This window comes from Mus musculus, chromosome 5 (assembly GCF_000001635.26).
Source record: "Mus musculus strain C57BL/6J chromosome 5, GRCm38.p6 C57BL/6J".
Lineage (NCBI taxonomy): Eukaryota > Metazoa > Chordata > Mammalia > Rodentia > Muridae > Mus > Mus musculus.
Genome location: NC_000071.6, coordinates 129846990 through 129866149, shown reverse-complemented (window position 1 = coordinate 129866149; position 19160 = coordinate 129846990). Strand labels below are relative to the sequence as shown.

General features: G+C 48.1%; 2 protein-coding genes across 5 annotated transcripts in view; one reads left to right on the top strand and one right to left on the bottom strand.

Annotated features, from left to right (window-relative positions):
* Phkg1 (phosphorylase kinase gamma 1) overlaps positions 1 to 2719 on the top strand; it is a 15704-nt gene extending 12985 nt beyond the window's left edge. For 3 of the 4 annotated variants that reach the window (NR_145487.1, NR_145486.1, NM_011079.3), the window contains 3 exons: positions 80 to 233; positions 1050 to 1175; positions 1461 to 2719. Coding sequence is in view for 2 of the 4 variants with exons in the window: in NM_011079.3 (NP_035209.1) it covers positions 80 to 233; positions 1050 to 1175; positions 1461 to 1709 (529 nt within the window). In the remaining 2 variants the exon portion in view is untranslated. The remainder of the gene's footprint in view (positions 1 to 79; positions 234 to 1049; positions 1176 to 1460) is intronic. The other variant, XM_011240871.3, reaches the window with a different exon arrangement.
* Sumf2 (sulfatase modifying factor 2) lies at positions 2199 to 19160 on the bottom strand. The gene is made up of 9 exons (NM_026445.2): positions 19064 to 19160; positions 16093 to 16249; positions 13165 to 13276; positions 12083 to 12127; positions 11312 to 11462; positions 7855 to 7910; positions 6229 to 6313; positions 5936 to 6080; positions 2199 to 3511 (listed from the first exon to the last, which is right to left on the bottom strand). The coding sequence occupies exons 1-9, from the start codon at positions 19152 to 19154 to the stop codon at positions 3427 to 3429; spliced, it is 927 nt and encodes a 308-aa protein (NP_080721.1). The 5' UTR covers positions 19155 to 19160; the 3' UTR covers positions 2199 to 3426.

Genomic DNA, 19160 nt, shown 5'->3' with positions numbered 1-19160 from the left:
TGACTCCAGTGAGACTACTCCTGCATGCTTCCCCTACCCGTGAGGCTAAAGGTGACACGAGGCCCCGCCCACCCTCCAGGTGGAGCACAGGCGTCATCATGTACACTCTGCTGGCTGGCTCCCCGCCTTTCTGGCACCGGAAGCAAATGCTGATGTTGCGGATGATCATGGACGGCAAATACCAGTTTGGCTCACCAGAGTGGGATGACTACTCTGACACAGTGAAAGACTTGGTGAGAGGCCATGGCCGCCCGCTCCCCAGATGTCAAGGGACAGGAGCATGTTCCAGAGTGGAGGGATCACTGTATCTGTCTCAATAATGTTAATAAAATACCTAGCAAGGGGCTGGTGAGATGGCTCAGCAGGTAAGAGCACCCAACTGTTCTTCCGAAGGTCCTGAGTTCAAATCCCAGCAACCACATGGTGGCTCACAACCATCCCTAACAAGATCTGACTCCCTCTTCTGGTGTGTCTGAAGACAGCTACAGTGTACTTACATATAATAAATAAATAAATCTTAAAAAAAAAAAAAAACAACCTAGCAAAAACCACTGAAGGGCCAGGAAATGGTGGCACATGCCTTTAATCCCAGCACTTGGAAGACAGAGGCAGGCGGATTTCTGAGTTCGAGGCCAGCTTGGTCTACAAAGTGAGTTCCAGGACAGCCAGGGCTACACAGAGAAACCCTGTCTTGAAACGCCCCCCCCCCCAAAAAAAAAAAACCTACTTAAGGAAGGAAGGGTTTGTTTATGGCTACAGATCTGTGAGGACCATCCACAGTCAGGAAGCAGAGGGAGATTAATGTTGGGGATTAGCTAGCTCATTTTCTCTTTTCCATCCAGGGCCCCAGCCCATGAACTGGAACCACCCACATTTAGGGTGTAGCTTTTCACCTCAACCTGTGTGAACAATCCCTCACAGACAGGTCCAGAGACCTGCTTCCATTGTGGTCCTAAATCCTAGCAAGTTGGCAATCAGGACCGACACTCACCCCCCGGTGTTTTCCAGAACGCTGCCATGATATTCTCAGGTCCCTTATGTTCTCCCAGGTGTCTCGATTCTTGGTGGTGCAACCTCAGGACCGCTGCTCGGCGGAAGAGGCCTTGGCACACCCTTTCTTTCAGGAGTACGTAGTAGAAGAAGTACGGCACTTCAGCCCCCGAGGGAAGTTCAAGGTACTGAAATTTAACCTTCCCTAAGGCTCTTGGGGGAGGCTGCTGTTGGCTCCTGCTGGCACCAGGCTCTCAGAGCTTTAAGCTATGAGGGAATGCCTTGTACCCACTGTTCCAATTCAATTTCTGGTTGCAGGGGATGTCAGCTAACCGACCCTGTTACCTAAATCCCTACAGATGCTTGTAGCCTGGGAATAGGGGACATCATGAAGGGCACCCCCAAAGCCAGCTAAGGTTTCCCGACAAGCTTTGCTGCGGGCTGAGGGTTCTAAGTGCTGCCCCCTGCAGGTGATCTGTCTAACTGTGCTGGCATCAGTAAAGATCTACTACCAGTACCGTCGGGTGAAGCCGGTAACCAGGGAGATCGTCATCCGAGACCCCTACGCCCTTCGGCCGCTGCGGAGGCTCATTGACGCCTATGCTTTCCGTATCTACGGCCACTGGGTGAAGAAAGGGCAACAGCAGAACAGAGCCGCCCTCTTCGAGAACACGCCCAAGGCTGTGCTCCTCTCCTTGGCTGAGGAGGAGGACTTCTGAAGGGCAGCGGGGGCCCAGGGGAAAGCAGACAGAGGGACTTGTGAGAAGAGGATGCCCCAAGTAGCCTTCTGCAAAGGAATAGGTGGCCCTACTCTGTGCTCTCAAAGGCTTGCCTCTAGAAGCACAGGGTGTTCCCAGTAAACAGCAGTAATTACAGCTGGAGCTGGATGTGCTGTGGCATGTGCCTGTTGCCCCGAGACAGTAGGATCACGGGTTCTAGCCCAGCCCGGGAAGTCTAGTGATGCTTATTTCAAAATAAAAATGAGGCTGGGAATGTAACCCTGTGGTGAGTGTAAGGTCTCCAAATTCAACCTCTGGTACAGCTAAAATAGATAATAAATAAATAAATAATAAATCCAACGCAGCTGAGACCGTGATAGGCAGAAATGGAAGGGCATAGAGCACATGTATTCTGGGAGCTATAAGCCTTCTGGCTTCTCTACTGTGCACCTTTGTTGATGTCTATAGTTTTCTTGTTTTTTTTTTTAAGATTTATGCATTTTATGTATGTTTTAGCTGCATGCATTTTATGTAACCCACATGCATGCAGTACCTGTAGAGGTCACAAGAAGGCATCAGAAACCCTGAAACTGGAGTTGTATAGATAGCTGAGCCCACCTTGTGGGTGGTAGGAATTGAACCCCTCCTCAGCAAGAACAGGCGCTCATAACTGTCTAGCTAAAGTTATGGATATTTGAGGAAGTGAAAGCAGGAGTTCAAGGTCATTTGTGGCTACACAAGGAGCTTGAGGCTAGCCTGGGCTACATGAAACCCTATCTCAAACAACAATTATATTGTGCTTCCTGATATACATAAGAATTTATTGACCTCGGGCTGGTGTGATGGCTCAGTGGGTAAGAGTACCCGACTGCTCTTCCAAAGGTCCAGTGTTCAAGTCCCAGCAACCACATGGTGGCTCACAACCATCCGTAACGAGATCTGATGCCCTCTTCTGGTGTGTCTGAAGACAGCTACAGTGTACTTACATATAATAAATAAATAAATCTTAAAAAAAAAAAAGGATTTATTGACCTCATAAGATCCAGTTCTTCTTCAGGGACATGTCTGCAGGATACACAGAAGGCCCTACATGATTAGCTAACTCTCAGAGAAGGTTCTGGCATTTGTCTTCCTAGAGGGGCACTGACTTTGGTTCTCCCACAATGCACATCTTCACTTCATAAATCATTTGCTTTACTGGGGCTTTTAAATAGTGGGCGTGGTGTGTAATCCCAGCAGGACCCAGGAAGCTGAGGTAGGAGGATCGAGAGTTCGAGACCAGCCTTGCCACATATTGAGTATCTCGTTTCAGAGGCCAGCGAGGCTAGGTTCTGGCAGCAAGGCTTTGGCACACCTCACAAAGGAAGCATTTTCCTTCTGCAGAATTTCCCAGAAGTGAAAGCTGAACCAGCCAGGGAGAAAGCAAAAAGGGAGAGAGTTTAAAAAATGTCATCTTTTGGACACTGGAGGGTTTGGTTCCTTTGTCCTTAATACTGCACTTAAGAGACAGCCCAGCTCCCAGCCTTGGTCATCCAGGTCCTCATCTTCCAGGCTACTGCAGTCCCTTCTTGCAGTCCGAGTGTTCTTTGTGTCTGTCAGAGGGGAGGGGCTCAAAAGGCCACCCTCAGACGCATGAGCTTGGTAGCCAGCTGCCTCTGGAACATGGTCACGGAGGTACAGTGCTGAGAGGGTGCTTCGGAGATCTCGGTCTGGCTGCTCACAGGTCCTCCTTCGGTCGGCCTGCACTGGAGGCGCAGCGGAAGCCCAGGTTGTCTGAGGCTGAGTCTGGAGTGTTTCCCATCCTGGATGGAGAAGGAAGAGAGGTGCATACTGCTGGGGGTGGGGATCTGTCGAGAAGAGAGGAGCTGTAGTGGTCTGAATGAGAATGGCCTGAATGCTTAGTCATCAGGGAGTGGAACTGTTTTAGAAGGGTTGGGAGGTGTGGCCTTGTTGGAGGAACTATCACAAGGGATTAGCTTTGAGGTTTCAAAAACCCATGAGAGGCCCAGGCAGGGTCTCTGACTGCCTGCTGCCTGTGGGTCAGGATGTGAAGCTCGCAAGTACCCCTCCAGCTCCACCATGTTCTGCTTCCTACCATGATGGCCATGGACTAGCCCTCTGAAACTGTAAGCAATCCCATTAAATGCTTGCTTTCGTAAGAGTTGCCTTGGTCGTGGCGTCTTTTCACAGCAACTGAATCATAACCAACATGATTGGTCTGAGGTCAAGTCCAGCAAGTGTGCCTGCCACTAGGGGGAAGGGGACAGAGTCGGGCGGTGGGTGGCCACAAAGGATTGCAATAGAGGGTGATCTTAGTGACCACTCTAAGTTTAGCAGAACAGCTCAGCACAGCTGCACGGCACGTGATGGCTATTCTTGGTCGTCACCTCAACTGCATCTGGAATTAACTAAAACTCAGAAATGGAGGGGTATACCTGTGAGGATTTTTGCTCAACTTGAAGTAGGAAGACCCACTTCTTTTTTTTTTTTCTTTAAAGATTTATTTATTTATTATATGTAAGTACACTGAAGCTGTCTTCAGACACACCAGAAGAGGGCATCAAATCTCATTACGGATGGTTGTGAGCCACCATGTGGTTGCTGGGAATTGAACTCAGGACCTCTGGAAGAGCAGCCAGTGCTCTTATCCACTGAGCCATCTCTCCGGCCCAATCCAGATCTTTTGAGGCGGGCCTTTACTCTGGGCCACACCTTCTGCTGGAAGAAGGAAACTTTCCCTCTTTGCCTGCTTGCTTTCACCTTGTGTAGTGGCTGTTCCTGGTTGTCAATTTGACAATATCTGGGATGAACTACCATTCAGAAATGGAGGGCTCACCTGTGATCCAGATCTTGAGGCTGGAAGACACAAGTTTCTAACCTGGATCTTGGTACAGAGATTTTGAGACATAATGGCCACGAAAAGCTTAGGCCCAGGCAAGGTAGTACATGCCTTTAATCCCAGGAGACTAAGGGCAAGGAGATCTCTGGCAGCCTGGGACAAAACAAGTCCCGGATCCAGGAGTGGTGGATCCTTTAATCTGGGCCACACCTTCTACTGGAGACCTTCATGAGGACATTGGAAGAAGAGCCGCTCCTCTTCTTCTGCTTGCACTTACTTGCCAGCACATCTGTTGGACTCTACTTCTACAGAAGACCAGCTGAAACAACTAGCCTCGTGGGACTGAGCAACTACTAGATTCTTGGACTCTCCATTCACAGTTGACCATTGTTGGGGAGTTAAGACTACGGACTGTAAGTCATCATAATAAATTTCCTCAGTATAAGAGATATTCCATAAGTTCTGTGACCCTGAGGAATACACCTTGCTAATAAGTCCATTCCTTCAGTGCCATTAGGGCTTACTTCTTTGGGATTCCAGCATCTACTGAAGACCAGCTGAGACATCCAGCCTCATGGACTAAACAATTACTGGTTTCTCGTACCATCCATTCATAAGCAGCCACTGTTGGCTTAGCTGGATCACAGCCTGTGTAAGTCATTCCAATAAATCCCCTTTCTATACATAGAGAGGAACGCATTCTGTAAGTTCTGTTATGCTAGAGAACCCTGACTAACACGGCAGTCAGTCTGCTCTGATAAACAGGGGCTCACCATCTTCCAAACCTATAATCTGCAACTGGAAAGCCTGAGGCGTCTCAGCCATGGCCCACCAAACTAAATCTATGGGGAGTGAGGCAGAAGCCCCAGGGACCAGAAGTCAACCATGGGGGAGCTACCACTGTCCACCATTCGAGACGAGCCGCCCCAGCACTTCCCTGCTGACAAAATGACTCTAAGCAGTAACTTTTTCTGCATCCGGCAGCTTGATGAGTCGGTTAACGGTTAACTCAGATCTCCTGGCTGTGATGGACTGATGAGCAACTCTGTCTCCTTCCTCTGCCCCTGCTAGGTATGGGAAGGGAGCCTACAGCAGGAGGTTGCCAGACCTCCCCCTGTCCCCTCAGTGCTTCTGAGTCTCAGGAAAGAGTCCCCAGGCTGTCTCAGGGACCCATGTTTACCTCCCACACTCAGCAGCTCTGGCCTGCTCCTCTTACAAATTTGCGTGGAGGCTGGATCTGCATGAAGGGTGGGAGGAGTGGGGGCTGGATACAGAAAGAGCTTGGTGAGGGAGGGGTTGGCGTGAGAAGACAGGATGGGGTGCAGAAGCAGCTCCTATCCCAACTCTGGGCCATGGCGGCAGAGGCTTGTGGTCCCCGGACCCTTACCTGGTGGTGACCCGAGCCCTGTGATTAGCAGAGCCGTCTGCGGTGTCGATCCATGATGCCCCCCGGAGGACACGCATGTCCTGGCCAGCAGGTTGGTATGTGGACGCTGTCCACTCCCACACATTGCCCATGAGGTCATACAGTCCTACAGAGTAGCAGTGGGCCATCAGATGGAGAGGCAGGGGACTCTCCTCCCCACCAAATGCCCTGGGGAAGACGGGGGCCAGGGGATCGGGGAGGAAGAGTTTTCCTCTGCCACCTTGTCAGGCACTGTGTGTGAAAGGAGGTCTTACCGTAGTTGTTCTGTGGGGGGAAAGCGTTCACTGGTGACAGTCCATGAAAACCATCTTCAGCTTTGTCACCTTTGGGGAACTTTCCCTGACAAAGACAATGAAAGGTTTATCAGCCTGTCCCAAGGCATGTACTCCTGTCTGTCCAGAGGAAAACCTGGGTCACTACACTCTGCTGCTTCATGAGGGAAGAGTGGCCTCAGTTCCCTTCCATGGGGCTTCGGAAAGAGCGCTGTCTCCGCCCATCCAGCTCCTCCATCCTTAAAAGCGATGGAACCACTGGAGCCCATGCTCTCCCACTGCCCTTCCTGACTTGACTTAAAAGTCACCTGTGTTTGCTCATGTGATTGGTTCCTTCTCATCAATACTGGGGCCCAGGGGCTGGGGAGACGGCTCACTCTGTAAGCAGAAGGACCCAAGTTCACATCTTGAGAACCATATAAAATCAGGGTGTGGTGGCAAGCATCCCCAGTGCTGTGGGGGCAGAGAGATCTTGCTTTGTAGACCAGGCTGGCCTTGAATTCTGAGATCTGCTGGCCTCTGCCTCCTGAGTGCTGGGGTTAAAGGCATGCACTACCACCCCCTGGCTAAAAATTTTTAAATTTTAAATTTATTAATTTTTATTTTATGAGCATTGATTTGGTTTAAATCCTAAAATTACAAAGTGGTGAAGCAACTGAGAAAGAAACCATACATGAACCATTGACTTCCATACACACCTACGTGCACACACGTGCAGAGATCACACACGTCCAACAAACTGCAGCCACTACACAAGAGTAGCTGCTCCTATACGAGGGAAGATGATTGGCTGTGATTTGCTCAACCATATGTGATAGTCTGTTACACTTATTTCTGTCTGTCTGTCTGGTTCTCTGCTGTTTTGTTTTTAGAGACAGGGTCTATCTAACCCAGGATGTCCTCGAACTTGCTTTGTAGACTGGGCTGGCCTGGAACTCACAACGGTCCCCCAGCCTCTGCCTCCAAAGTACTGGGATTAAAGGTGTGCGCTGCCACCACCTGTCTGTTTTTTTTTTTTTTTTTTTTTTTTTTTTAAAGATTTATTTATTTATTATATGTAAGTACACTGTAGCTGTCTTCAGACGCACCAGAAGAGGGAGTCAGATCTCATTACAGATGGTTGTGAGCCACCATGTGGTTGCTGGGATTTGAACTCTGGACCTTCGGAAGAGCAGTCGGGTGCTCTTACCCACTGAGCCATCTCACCAGCCCCCACCTGTCTGTTTTAAGTGAATGTTTAATAATGCCGTAAAGGTACTGGTGAGGTGAAGGCGTCTGCTGCCAAGGCCTAGGACCTGAGTTCGATCCCCTGACCAGCATGGTAGGAAGAGAGGACCAACTCCCATAAGTTGTCTTCCACCTTCCACAAGTGTGCCAAGGCATGGGCACACACACATGTTAACATATTTTTCTTCTTTTTGAGGCAGGGTACACCTATGTTTAAATTCCTAGTCAGCTGCTCAAGAAGGCCTTGAACTTGTGATTCCGCCTGGGAGGACAAACTTGTCTCACCAGGCCACACTCAGCACTGTCTTCTGTGCCCTTGGCCTTGTTCCACAGAGCACTCTGAGTCCTGGCAGGGATGGAAAACAATTCCTTAGGTCTTACCTGCCATAAGTTGGTGCGGTTTGGCTGGAACCGGTTCCCCCATGGATAAACCTGACCTACAGAATGGCAAAGAGACAAAAAAAGAGAAAGAATTTGAGAAGGGGGGTTGAGGGGAGGGGGAGAAATGGAGGAAACAGGAAGGAAGGCAGGAGGTGGCGAAGAAGGGCTGACATCATTCCATCACAGGCCAGGCCCCACCCCCTCCCCTACCTTGGAAGGCAGATTTCATTCCTCTGCTGAGCACCTGTGACTCTTGAGTGTGTGTGTGTGAGTGTGTGTGTGTGTGTGTGTGTGTGTGTGTGTGTGTGAGTGTGTGTGTGGGAATGTACACACAGATGGTGGAGAAAGGTATGAGGAACCTGTTAGCTGGACTTAAAAGGGCAAACATCAACAGGTTCTAACTGATTAATGATGGAACCTTGTGTTTCACAAGTGTGTTCAAGTGCTTAGGTGGGGAAAGGGTTTCCGTTTTAAGGACAGTTTACACCGTCGGGGCTGCAGGATGACAGACAGAAGAGTTACCAAAAACCTCACCCCCTTTCTACAGACATTAAAGAGTTGCTGTTTGGGCTGTTTAGTCAGGTGGTGATGGCGGAGGCCTTTAATCCCAGCACTTGGAAGGCAGAGACAGGCGGATCTCTTGAGTTTGAGGCCAGTCCCAGTACAGCGAAGGCTACACAGAGAAGCCCTGTTAGTGTTTAGGCCTGTTATCTCACGACTGGGATTACAGCACCCAGGAGGCTGAGGCAGGAGCATCACCACTGTGGAAAGGAGAGCGAGTCACTGGTAGACCCATCACCAGGTTTGTTCATAAGTCTGTCATCCTGCAGTCCTGACCGTGTAAACGGTTTCTTGTTTTTTGTTTTTGTTTTGAAACAGGGTCTCACTCTATAGCCCTGGCTGTCCTGGAACTCACTGTTCAGACCAGGCTGGCCTCAAACTCACAAGAGATCTCCCTGCTTCTGCTTCCTGAGTGCTGGGATGTAAGCCCTGGTGCCACTATGTCTGACTTTCTAAGAATATTTTTTTAGGGCTTCAAGATGGCTGAGCAGTTAAGCATGCTTGCTATTTCCTCATAGAATGTGGGTTCAGTCCCAGTATACACGTATGGCAGTTCATAACCATCTGTAACTCCAGTTTCAGGAGAATCAGTTTCATCTGACCTGTAAGGGCACCTGTACACACGTGACACATGTGCAAATAAAAAGAAAACAAAGTTAAAGGAATAAAAATTTTAATCTCTTTTTTTAATTAAAAAAAATTTTTTTTTTCGAGACAAGGTTTCTCTGTGTAGCCCTGGCTGTCCTGGAACTCACTCTGTAGACCAGGCTGGCCTCGAACTCAGAAATCCACCTGCCTCTGCCTCCCAAGTGCTGGTATTAAAGGCGTGCACCACCACGCCCGGCTATCTCTTTTTTTAAAATAAAAAATTTAAAAGTGGGGAAGCAAGCCAGCAAGTCACATCCCTCCATGGCCTCTGCATCAGCTCCCATTTCCTGACCTGCTTGAATTCCAGTCCTGCATCCTTTGGTGATGAACAGCAATGTGGAAAGTGTAAGCTGAATAAACCCTTCCCACCCACCCCCCCCCCAAAAATTAAAAGTGTTTTATGTGTATGAGTGTTTTGTGGGCATGTACGACTACGCACCACATCCATGAAGTGCTCATGAAGGCCAGGAGAGGGCGCTCATTTCCTGAACTGGAGTTACAGATGGTGGTGAGCCACTCTGCAGGTGCTGGGAATCGAATCTAGTTCCTCTGGAAGAGCAACCAGCGCTTTTAACAGCTAAGCTATCTCTCTCTAGCCCCCTAATGTCTGTTTTTCCCCAGTTTTTAGCTTTCACAGTCAGTATGTTGTAGGTGATGGATCTGTCCTGGACCAGAGATGAAACTATAGACCAGCAACTGATCCATATGTAAGTTTTACAGCTCTGAAGGGAAAGGCTTCTACGGAAGTGTTAAAAGTTCTGTTCCAGCTACTGAAAGAGAAGGTTTCCCCAATGCAAGTGTTACAGCTCTGCTCTGGCAGGGGCAAATTTTCCCTAGCAAAAGTGTTAACAGTGTGGGATGCTAAGACCATGCCAGAAAGCCTGGTAAGGTAGAGTGGGTCTGAGACCTGGAGACTTGGTGCGCACACATCCGAGACTTATGCGACTCCCCGCTCCCTGCCAGAATCCTGGTCCGGAACAGGTGCCATGTTCCCCACTTCCGTCATGTAGCCCCAAACAGAGTTCTCCATGCTAATGAGGTACCTAGAGGCCCTGAGGGTTTAGCCAATAAGCTTCCCTCCCCAGACATTCCTCCCTGCAAAAGGTATTTAATCTCCGGTCTACCCTGAGACATCAGTATTCATCCATTTTCCACGATGAACAGTCATTAACATTTTAGAACCATAGACTATTTCTTTCATCTACCATGGCCATGGGGAACACGGAAAAGGCCTTAGCCTACAAAACCACAGCTAAATTTCCCACAGAAAGTCCATCTGTACTCCAGACAACCGCCATCAAGCTAAGGACAATCACCACTGAGCTAAGCGAGAGCTCCCTCTGCCCCCAGCCCCAGGGCTAAGAACTGTCCTTAGCCTGTAGCCCCTACTCCATTCCCAACTTCTCTTAACTCTGCAACGCCTAGATGGCCAAAGGTTTGGGAGCCTCCAGTCTCAGCCTCCTCATGGGCCAGTGGACCCCTGATCTGTCATTCCCAACTCCTATGTGTGGCACCCCAGGGAGGACTATGTACCCGGGAGTCTGAAAACCCCAGCTTTGGCTTCTCCCACATCTCAGACTGTGTTTTGTTACCCCTGGAGCAGTAGAGCAGGACCCATCTAGCAGTGTTGAGGAAATGCAGTCAAGCTCCCCGAGTTACAGCCATGCTCTGAGAGGTATCCTGGCAGTCAAGAGGCAAGGAATACCACAAAGTCACACTGCATAACAAACCTCAGGGGAGAGACTGAGAGGGAGAACCGGGGAGTGTGGCGGCCTCTGCTGGGGTTGGGGGAAGCAGCAGAGGGCCCAAGCAGAAGGCAGGCTTTAGATACGATTTCTTGGTGGTGGGGAGGGGCTTTTCAGAGTGGAGATTTTTTCCAGGGTTAGGATGGGTGGTGAGCTTTCAGATCCTGAGCTAGAGTGAGCTCAGGGATTGGTGGGATTTCTTTGTCTTTTTATCCTACACTGTCACCCACGTTAAAATCACTACTCTAGCTGGGCAGAGATTACTTTATCCCAGCGCTCAGGAGACAGAGGCAGGCGGAGCTTCTTGAGTTAGAAGCCAGTCTGGTCTACCGAGTGAGTTCCAGGACAGCCAGGGCTATACAGAGAAACGAAAACCTGTCTCAAAAAAAAAAAAAAAAAAAATCCTTACGAGAGGGGACTCGAAAATCCCTTCGGGGCGGGATTCGGACCAGCCCCATCCTTTCAAGCCAGTGCAGGACAGGGCGGGAAGATGACCCACGTACCCTTCAAGCCCCCTCGGGCTGCAAACTCCCACTCCTCTTCTGTGGGCAAGCGTCTCCCCCGCCATGCGCAGTAAGCACCAGCGTCGTTCCAGCTCACGTGTACCACGGGAAGCTCCAGTTTCTCTCGGATGCCAGAGCCGGGACCTGCAGGCTGACAGACAGGGTGAAGTGAGACAGGCTTCTGGGATCTAGGGAAAGGCTGAAAAAAAAAAAAAAAAAACCTGGCTTGGCTCGGGGTGACGCAGTTCAGCTTTTATATTAGGTAGAGGAGGGAGGTCGGGAAGGATAGCTCGGTGAGGGGGAAACGGAAGAGACAAGCGGTTGCACACACCTGGATTTCCAGCACTCGGAAGGTTGAGGAAGGAGGAACCTGGGCTACAGAGTGGGATGCCGTGAGACAGGAGGGAGGAGGGGAGAGACAAAAAGATGGATTCTTCAGTAAAGAGAGCAGTGGGAAATATGGAAAAGAGTTACAGCAGAAGAAACGGGGTTACTCCTAAAATGTCCTGACTCATCATTCCTGGCGGGGCAGAGAGGTGATGCATGTGACCCCAGTACCCAGAGGCAGAGGCAGACAGATCTCTGAGTTTGAGGCCCCTGCCTGGTCTACAGAGCCTGTTCCAGCCCAGCCACAGCTATACAGAGAGACCCTGTCTTAAATAGAAAACATATCAAAGTATTCCTGGACAAGTTACGGGTTTAGGGAAGCCAAGTTTCCAGAATGAAACTCAGCAGTGTTATCGATAATGAGGCAGAGGAAGCAAAACTCACCTGCCTCCAAAATGCCTTTGGCACTGGCTGCCACCAGTGAACAGCCTGCAGAGACAGAAAACATTATCAGGGCAAATCGATCTGACCCAGCAGAGGTCCCCTCTTGACCTGACCCACACTGGAAGTAGAACACAGACTGTGGGCTGTGGGGTTTTATTGTTGTTTTGTTTTTTGAGACAGGTCTCACTCTGTAGTCATGGCGTTCCTGGAACTCACTCTGTAGACCAGGCTGGCCACAAATTCAGAGATCCTCCTGCCTCTGCCTCCAGAGTGCTGGAGTTGAATGTATACAACCCTCACACCTAGCTCTAGATGGAATCTTTTAAAAGTTTGGGCTTTTAGGTCAGTTGCCAGAGTGCTTGCAAGAAGTGCTGGGTTCCGTCTCCATCATGGCATAAAACCTGCCTAATAATGTATACTGGTCATCTCGGAGGCAGGAGGATCCGGTGTTTAAGAGCATCTTTGACTATATAGTGGGTTCCAGGCCAGATTGGGCTACATAGTCTCAGAAAGCTAGTCTGAAGCTGGGCAAGTGGTGGCACACGCCTTTAATCCAGCCCTTGGATCTCCGTGAGTTCAAAGCCAACCTGGTCTGTAGAGTGAGCTCCAGGACAAGATCCAGGGTCTACATAGTGAGATCTTGTCTCAAAAAACAAAACTAAGTAAGAAAAACCAACCAAACAAAAAACAAAATAACAATAACAAAAATCCACAATAGCCCCCTCCCATAGACCCTCAAATCAAAGACAAAATAGAGAGAAATCTTTTTCCTCTGTCCTTCACCTGGACTAAACAAACATGCTATTAGGCAAGCATCTGCCACTGGCCCACAGCTGTCCCTTAAAAAAAAATCCATTTTGAGCCAGGGTCTCCCTAAACTGTTCAGGCTAGGCTTGACCTTGCTACTCTGCCTTGGCTTACAGGCAGGCATCTCCAGGCCCGGCTTTTACCGCCCTGGCTGCTCCAGCTAACTGAGCAGTTGTCTTGTCAGCTCCTCCAAGACGCCCCCCAGGTGACCCCTCCCCCTCAGAAGTCTATCCAGCTCCCACACCTCCATCCCCTCCGTGACCAGGCTCTCTCACCGGCATCAGATTTTCTTGCTTTCTGAGCTCAGGGGAGACAAAATCCTCAAAGACGAAGCTCCACCCGAATGCCTCGGCTTCAGTCTGGTACTTCTTCTCCCTGACAAACTCCCTGGAAAGAGAGAGTTCACTTGGCTCAGTGGCTACGATTCCACATCCTATTCCTGATGTCTGTCCTCTGCTCCAGGGAGCCTCGTGTGAAAACTCTTTCAAGTTTTCAAAAGCTTCAAGAAATTAACCTGGGGCTGGAGAGATGGCTCAGTGGTTAAGAGCACTGACTGTTTTTCCAGAGTCCTGAGTTCAAATCCCAGCAACCACATGGAGGCTCACAACAATCCATAGTGAGATCTGACACCCTTTTCTGGAGTGTCTGAAGACAGCTACAGTATACTTAGATATAATAAATAAATACATCTTTACAAAAAGAATTGCCTTGCCAAGCTTTCGATTTGTGTGTTCCTTTGTGCAACACCATCATTATTCTTTGTTTCTAACACACCTGACCCGATTTTTTTTTTTTTAAACTAGAATATGTTAGTAAAGATGTCTTTTGTGGTTATAGTTCTGTGAGGTCTTCAATGTTTTGTTTTGTAAAGATGGGGACTCACTGTACAGCAGTGGTTTGGTTTTTTTTTTTTTGGTTTTTCGAGACAGGGTTTCTCTGTGTAGCCTTGGCTGTCCTGGAACTCACTCTGTAGACCAGGCTGGCCTCGAACTCAGAAATCCGCCTGCCTCTGCGTCCCGAGTGCACAGCAGTGGTTCTTAACCTTCCTAGTGCTGCAACCCCCAGCCATACAATTATCTTTGCTGCTACCTTATAACTGTAATTTTGTAACTGTTCCAAGTCACAGTGTAAGAGTCTGAGGGGGCTGGTGAGATGGCTCAGCGGGTAAGAGCACCCGACTGCTCTTCCGAAGGTCCGGAGTTCAAATCCCAGCAACGACATGGTAGCTCACAACCATCTGTAACAAGATCTGACGCCATCTTCTGGAGTGTCTGAGGACAGCTACAGTGTACTTGCACATAATAAATAAATAAATCTTAAAAAAAAAAAAAGAAACCACATATGTGACATATGTATGTGTGTGATATATTAAAAAAAAAAAAAAAGAGTCTGAGGTTTTGGTGACCTCCTGGAAAGGGCTGTCTGACTCGGTAGTGGGGTCACAACCCACAGGTTGAGAACCACTGCTGTGTAGTCTTTTCTGGCCTGGAACGTGCCGTGTAGACTAGACTGAGGAAACATGTTTCTGCAAACATCTTTTTGGTTTCTGTTCATTCATTTATTTTTGGAAACCAGTCCTCTCTGTGGATCAGGCTGGCCTGAAACTTACCTCGGCAATCTCATCTTCAACCTGTAGTTCTGTCTCCATCTCCCTGGTGCTGGGATATAAGACCCGCACCACCAATCCCTGCTCCAAAGATGTCACATACATTGAATTGTTCAGCACAGTGTCCACGTCTGGCTTTTCTCCATTAGCACTGTGCAATGGACTCAGCTTCTTTTTCTTTTCTTTTTTCTTTCTTTTTTTTTTCTTTTTTTTTGAGACAGGGTTTCTCTGTGTAGCCCTGGCTGTCCTGGAACTCACTCTGTAGCCCAGGCTGGGCTCGATGCCTGCCTCTGCCTCCCAAGTGCCGGAATTAGAGGCGTGCGCCAGGCTTCCTTTTCTTTTTTCTTTTCTTTTCTCTTCTTTTCCTTTCCTTTCTTTTCTCTTTCTCTCTCTCTTTTTGTATCAGTATCAACATGTTTTGCTCCTTTTTATTTTTACTAATTAGTTTTTTAACATTTTATTATGTGTGTGTGTGTGTGTGCACGAGCATGCATGGATGTGTGTGTGTGTGTGTGTGTATGTGTGAACATATGTGCCATGGTGCTCACATGGAGGTCAGAGCTCAACTTAAGGATTTTAAATTTAAAGAATTTTTTTTCCAGTGCTAGGCAATGAACCAAAGGCCCTGCTATCTAAGTTCTTCACAGTGAGAGACACCCTCAGTTTGCTCCTTTTAAAGCTACAAAAGCATGTGCCAACCCACTAACTAATGCAGTCGGTGTCCTCTGGGTTCATGTATTACATACTTCTAAAAACTGGGATCAGACTGGAGGGATGGCTCAACAGTCACAAACATTTGTTGCTCTTAAAGACGTGGGTTGACCCACGCTACCGTCTCGCCAGCAAAACACACGCAGGCCACTCGGATCCTTCTGCAGTACAGCTTTAATACATCTCGAGAGATAGATGATCGGCTTCAGGAGAGGAGACCCAGAGAGCAGAAAACCCTTCCCTTTTATAGGCTGCGAAAAAACGTTGGAGACGTGCACCACTGGGATTGGCTGCCCACTATCAGTCAGTTAACGCCACGAGAAAGGCAGGGCTCAGGTAATGGAATGATACCCTGACGCCTGGGCACATTTTACTACGAGCAACGGATGTCAGCGCCATCTTGTAACGGCGACTGTGAGGGCGGTTCCTCACAGTGGGTTAGGGAAGGTGGCAGCCCACACCTTTAACCCCAGCACAGAGGAGGCAGTGGTGGGAAGATCTCTGAGCTCAAAGACAGTCTGGTCTACACAGTGAGGTCCAGGACAGCTAAACAAAGAGGACTCAAGTTTGATTCCCAACAACCACACGGCAGCTCACAACCTCCTACAACTCCCGTTCCAGGGGATCCAATGCCCTCTTCTGACCTCCGAGGGCACCAGGTCTGCACGTGGGTGCACACACTAAACGCAGGCAAAGCATTCATGTGCCATAAAATAAGAAAACAAATATCTAAACTTTAAAAAATAAAAATCGAGAGTCTATCTTTCGTGATTTGTAAGCTGCGTTTCGGATCAATCTCTCATAGCTATCTCTTTATTAGGAATAAAGGTTAGAATTAGAAAGATTAGAAAGAACCCTTAGCCCTGCACCGAAAAACTGGAAATACCTGAAGTCTTTATTGGTGACTGGAAATATGTCGATGGCAAAGGGTTTTACTGTCACTTCCCGGGCAGGCCCTTCACCGTCTCTGCCATCTGGAGCGTCTGTCCCCATCAGAAACCGGCCACCTGGCAGATGCACCATGGCAGGATCCTGGGCATGTCCTGCAGAACAGGACAGGTGCTAGTAACGCATACAGATATATGCACAGAGATAGGGCTGCATTGTTTGTTTAGTTCAATTTTACAATAATAATAATTTTTGAGACATAGTTTTTCTGTGTAGCCCTGCTGTCCTGGAACTCACTCTGTAGACCAGGCTGGCCTCGAACTCAGAAATCTGCCTGCCTCTGACTCCCAAGTGCTGGGATTAAAGGCGTGCGCCACTATTGCCTGGCAACTCTTTGCTTTCTAAACATGTTTATTTTATGAGTGTGTATCTACCGTGAGTGAGTATGCCTGGTACCCACAGAGGCCAGAAGAGGGCACTGAGTCATCTGGAACAAGACAGATGCAAGCTGCCATGTGGGTGCTGGGAACCAAGCCTAGGTCCTCGTCCTACAGGAACAACAAGTGCTCTTAACTGCCGAGTCACCTCTCCAGACCATACTTGATTACTTACATACCTCTCTTGCCTCAGCTAGGTCAATTTAGAAACTGTAACTTCAAATACATGTACATTTTTCACCCACACTCCCTCTACCACCCGCTCTGACCTTTGGAGACAGGGTCTTACTATATAGTTCAGGCTGGCCTTGAACTCACAGACATCAGCTTGCCTCTGCCTCCCAAGTGCTGGGATTAGTACGTAAGCCACTACACCACTCACACTTCATGCTGTTTCTTTCCCTCTCCCTTTGTACTGTTGAACACTTTACTGTTTTATTTTTGAGATGAAGGCTCATGCAGCCCAGGCCAGCTTAGAACTAGGTATCCAAGGATGATGCTGACTTCCTGATGACAGGGAACAGGTAGGTGTGTACCACTTGGCCCAGTTCATGTGATGCTGGGGATGGAAATCAGGTTTCACATTAAGCAAGCACTGTACAAATGAATCACACCCATAATTTATGTGCATATTACTTTTTTATTTTTGTGTGAGATAGGGTTTTTCTGCATGGCAATCTTTCTGATTTAAAAACAAAACAAAACAAAACAAAAAAACAACCCAAACAATTCTACAGCTCCTTCACCCCAGGGACCCTCCCATCTCTGCCTCACCAATGCTAAGATTGCAGGCATGTGGCACTGTGCCCCAGGCTCAAGAACTTGATGTGTGTGTCACAGGGAATTGAAACCAGGGTCTCACATATGCTATGTGGTGCTCGACCCTAGCTTCTCATTTTAAAATTAGTTGCTTTTTTCCCTTATTTTAGTTTTTGATGACAAGGTCACCCTACTCCCACCCCACTCCAACCCTGGGCTGGCCTGAAAAGAAATCACTATATAGATGGACTAGCCTTGCTTGGCAGTCACAGAGATCTACCTACCTTTGCCTCTCAAGAGATTAAAGGTGTATAAGCAACCAGACCCTGCTTTTCAGGGTCTTATATTTAACCCTCTTCTCATTCTGATACAATTCTACCCATCTCAAGAATAATCCCGAGAGGGCAAAAAAAACCGAGTGAGTAGGGAGATCTCAAATTAAAGGGGAATGAAATATCAAGCTGCAATATAAACTGTAGTTTGATTGTAATTTAACAAACTAACATTTTAAAAAATATTTTTAGGGTTGAGCAGTGGTGGCCCTTTAATCCCAGCACTTGGAAGGTAGAGGCAGGCATTTCTCTGAGTTTGAGCCCTGTCTGGTCTACAGAATGAGTCCAGGACAGCCAAGGATACACAGAGAAACTCTGTCTCTAAAAGCCAAAATTAAATTTTTTTTAAGGACCAGGTTAAATCTTCTGTCCTTTGCCAGTATCTGTACACTCACGGCACACAAACACATACATAAAAAGTGGACACCTCTAAGCCCCAGCATACAGAGGCAGAAACTGATGGATCTTTGTGATTTGAGGCCAGCCTGGTCTACATAGTGAGATTCTGTCACATAACAAACTACAATCTAAGACCATATTTTATGCCTTATAATCCCAATTCTAAAGAAGCTGTCGCTGGAGATCACAAGCTCAAGACAAGCTAGGGCTACACAGTCAAGACCTTTATACCAAAATAAATAAATAAATAATTAAATAAATAAATAACCCACCCTCACCCCCCCCCAAAAAAAAAAACCAAACCCCTAAACAAGGGGCCTCTGCGCCGTAGCTTAGCTGAGAGAGTGCTTGAATCTCTATGAATTTGAGGTTAGCCTGGTCTATGTTCCAGGCCAGACAAGGCGACATAGTTGAGCCTCTGCCTCAAGTATAAAATAAAATAGGATATTAGTATATAAGAGCTCCTGTTGCTCTCGAAGACGCTCCGTTTTCAGTCTCCAGCACCCAAGCAGTGGTTTATAACCATGTTTCTTCTGTTGTAGGGATCCAACCTGACCTCCGCCGGCACCAGACACCCTCGTGGTGCACCTATATACGAGGTTGCAAAACACTCATACACATAAAATATCCTAAGAAAAACTGAATCCAAAAGTAACTAGAGATAAAAGGTGCATTTAAACAACATTTTGAGTATCCGATTACTATGTATGTGACTTAAGCGTATCTTTAACTTTCAAAGCTTTCTACAAATAAAAGCTACGAGTCACACGAGTGCACCAGCTCAAGACATGGAAATGGAGAAAAGGAAAATCAGAATGCCTTACTCCCAACGCCCCAGACAGGGCTGAATACCAGAAGAGACCCTGCTTCAAAAAAAGAAAAAAAAAAAGAAAAAGTGCAGTTTCATGATGGCCAGCCCCAGCAAGTAGCCCGAGACCCTGCAAACCCCCTCCGAGGTTAGGGTAGCATCTAGAGCGCAGGATACAGTCACTTTCAGGTGTTCAAGGATAAGGGTGATATAGGCACAGAGCCACACACTGACCTAGCTGAAGCCTGGGGCAGGACAGGAGCCACAGCAGCAACACCGGAGGGAGCAAGGAACCCATGCTGGGGAACCAGAACTCAGAGCGCATGCGTCT

Bases quoted from the DNA above. Each gene is read 5' to 3' on its own strand.
- Sumf2 (NM_026445.2), bottom strand. From the start codon at position 19,154: ATGCGCTCTGAGTTCTGGTTCCCCAGCATGGGTTCCTTGCTCCCTCCG. The intron at 6,081-6,228 runs GTAAGACCTCCT...GCTACTCTGTAG, and splicing joins CCCCCCACAGAACAACTACG to GACTGTATGACCTCATGGGC. The intron at 3,512-5,935 runs GTAAGGGTCCGG...TTCTCCATCCAG, and splicing joins AGGGCTCGGGTCACCACCAG to GATGGGAAACACTCCAGACT.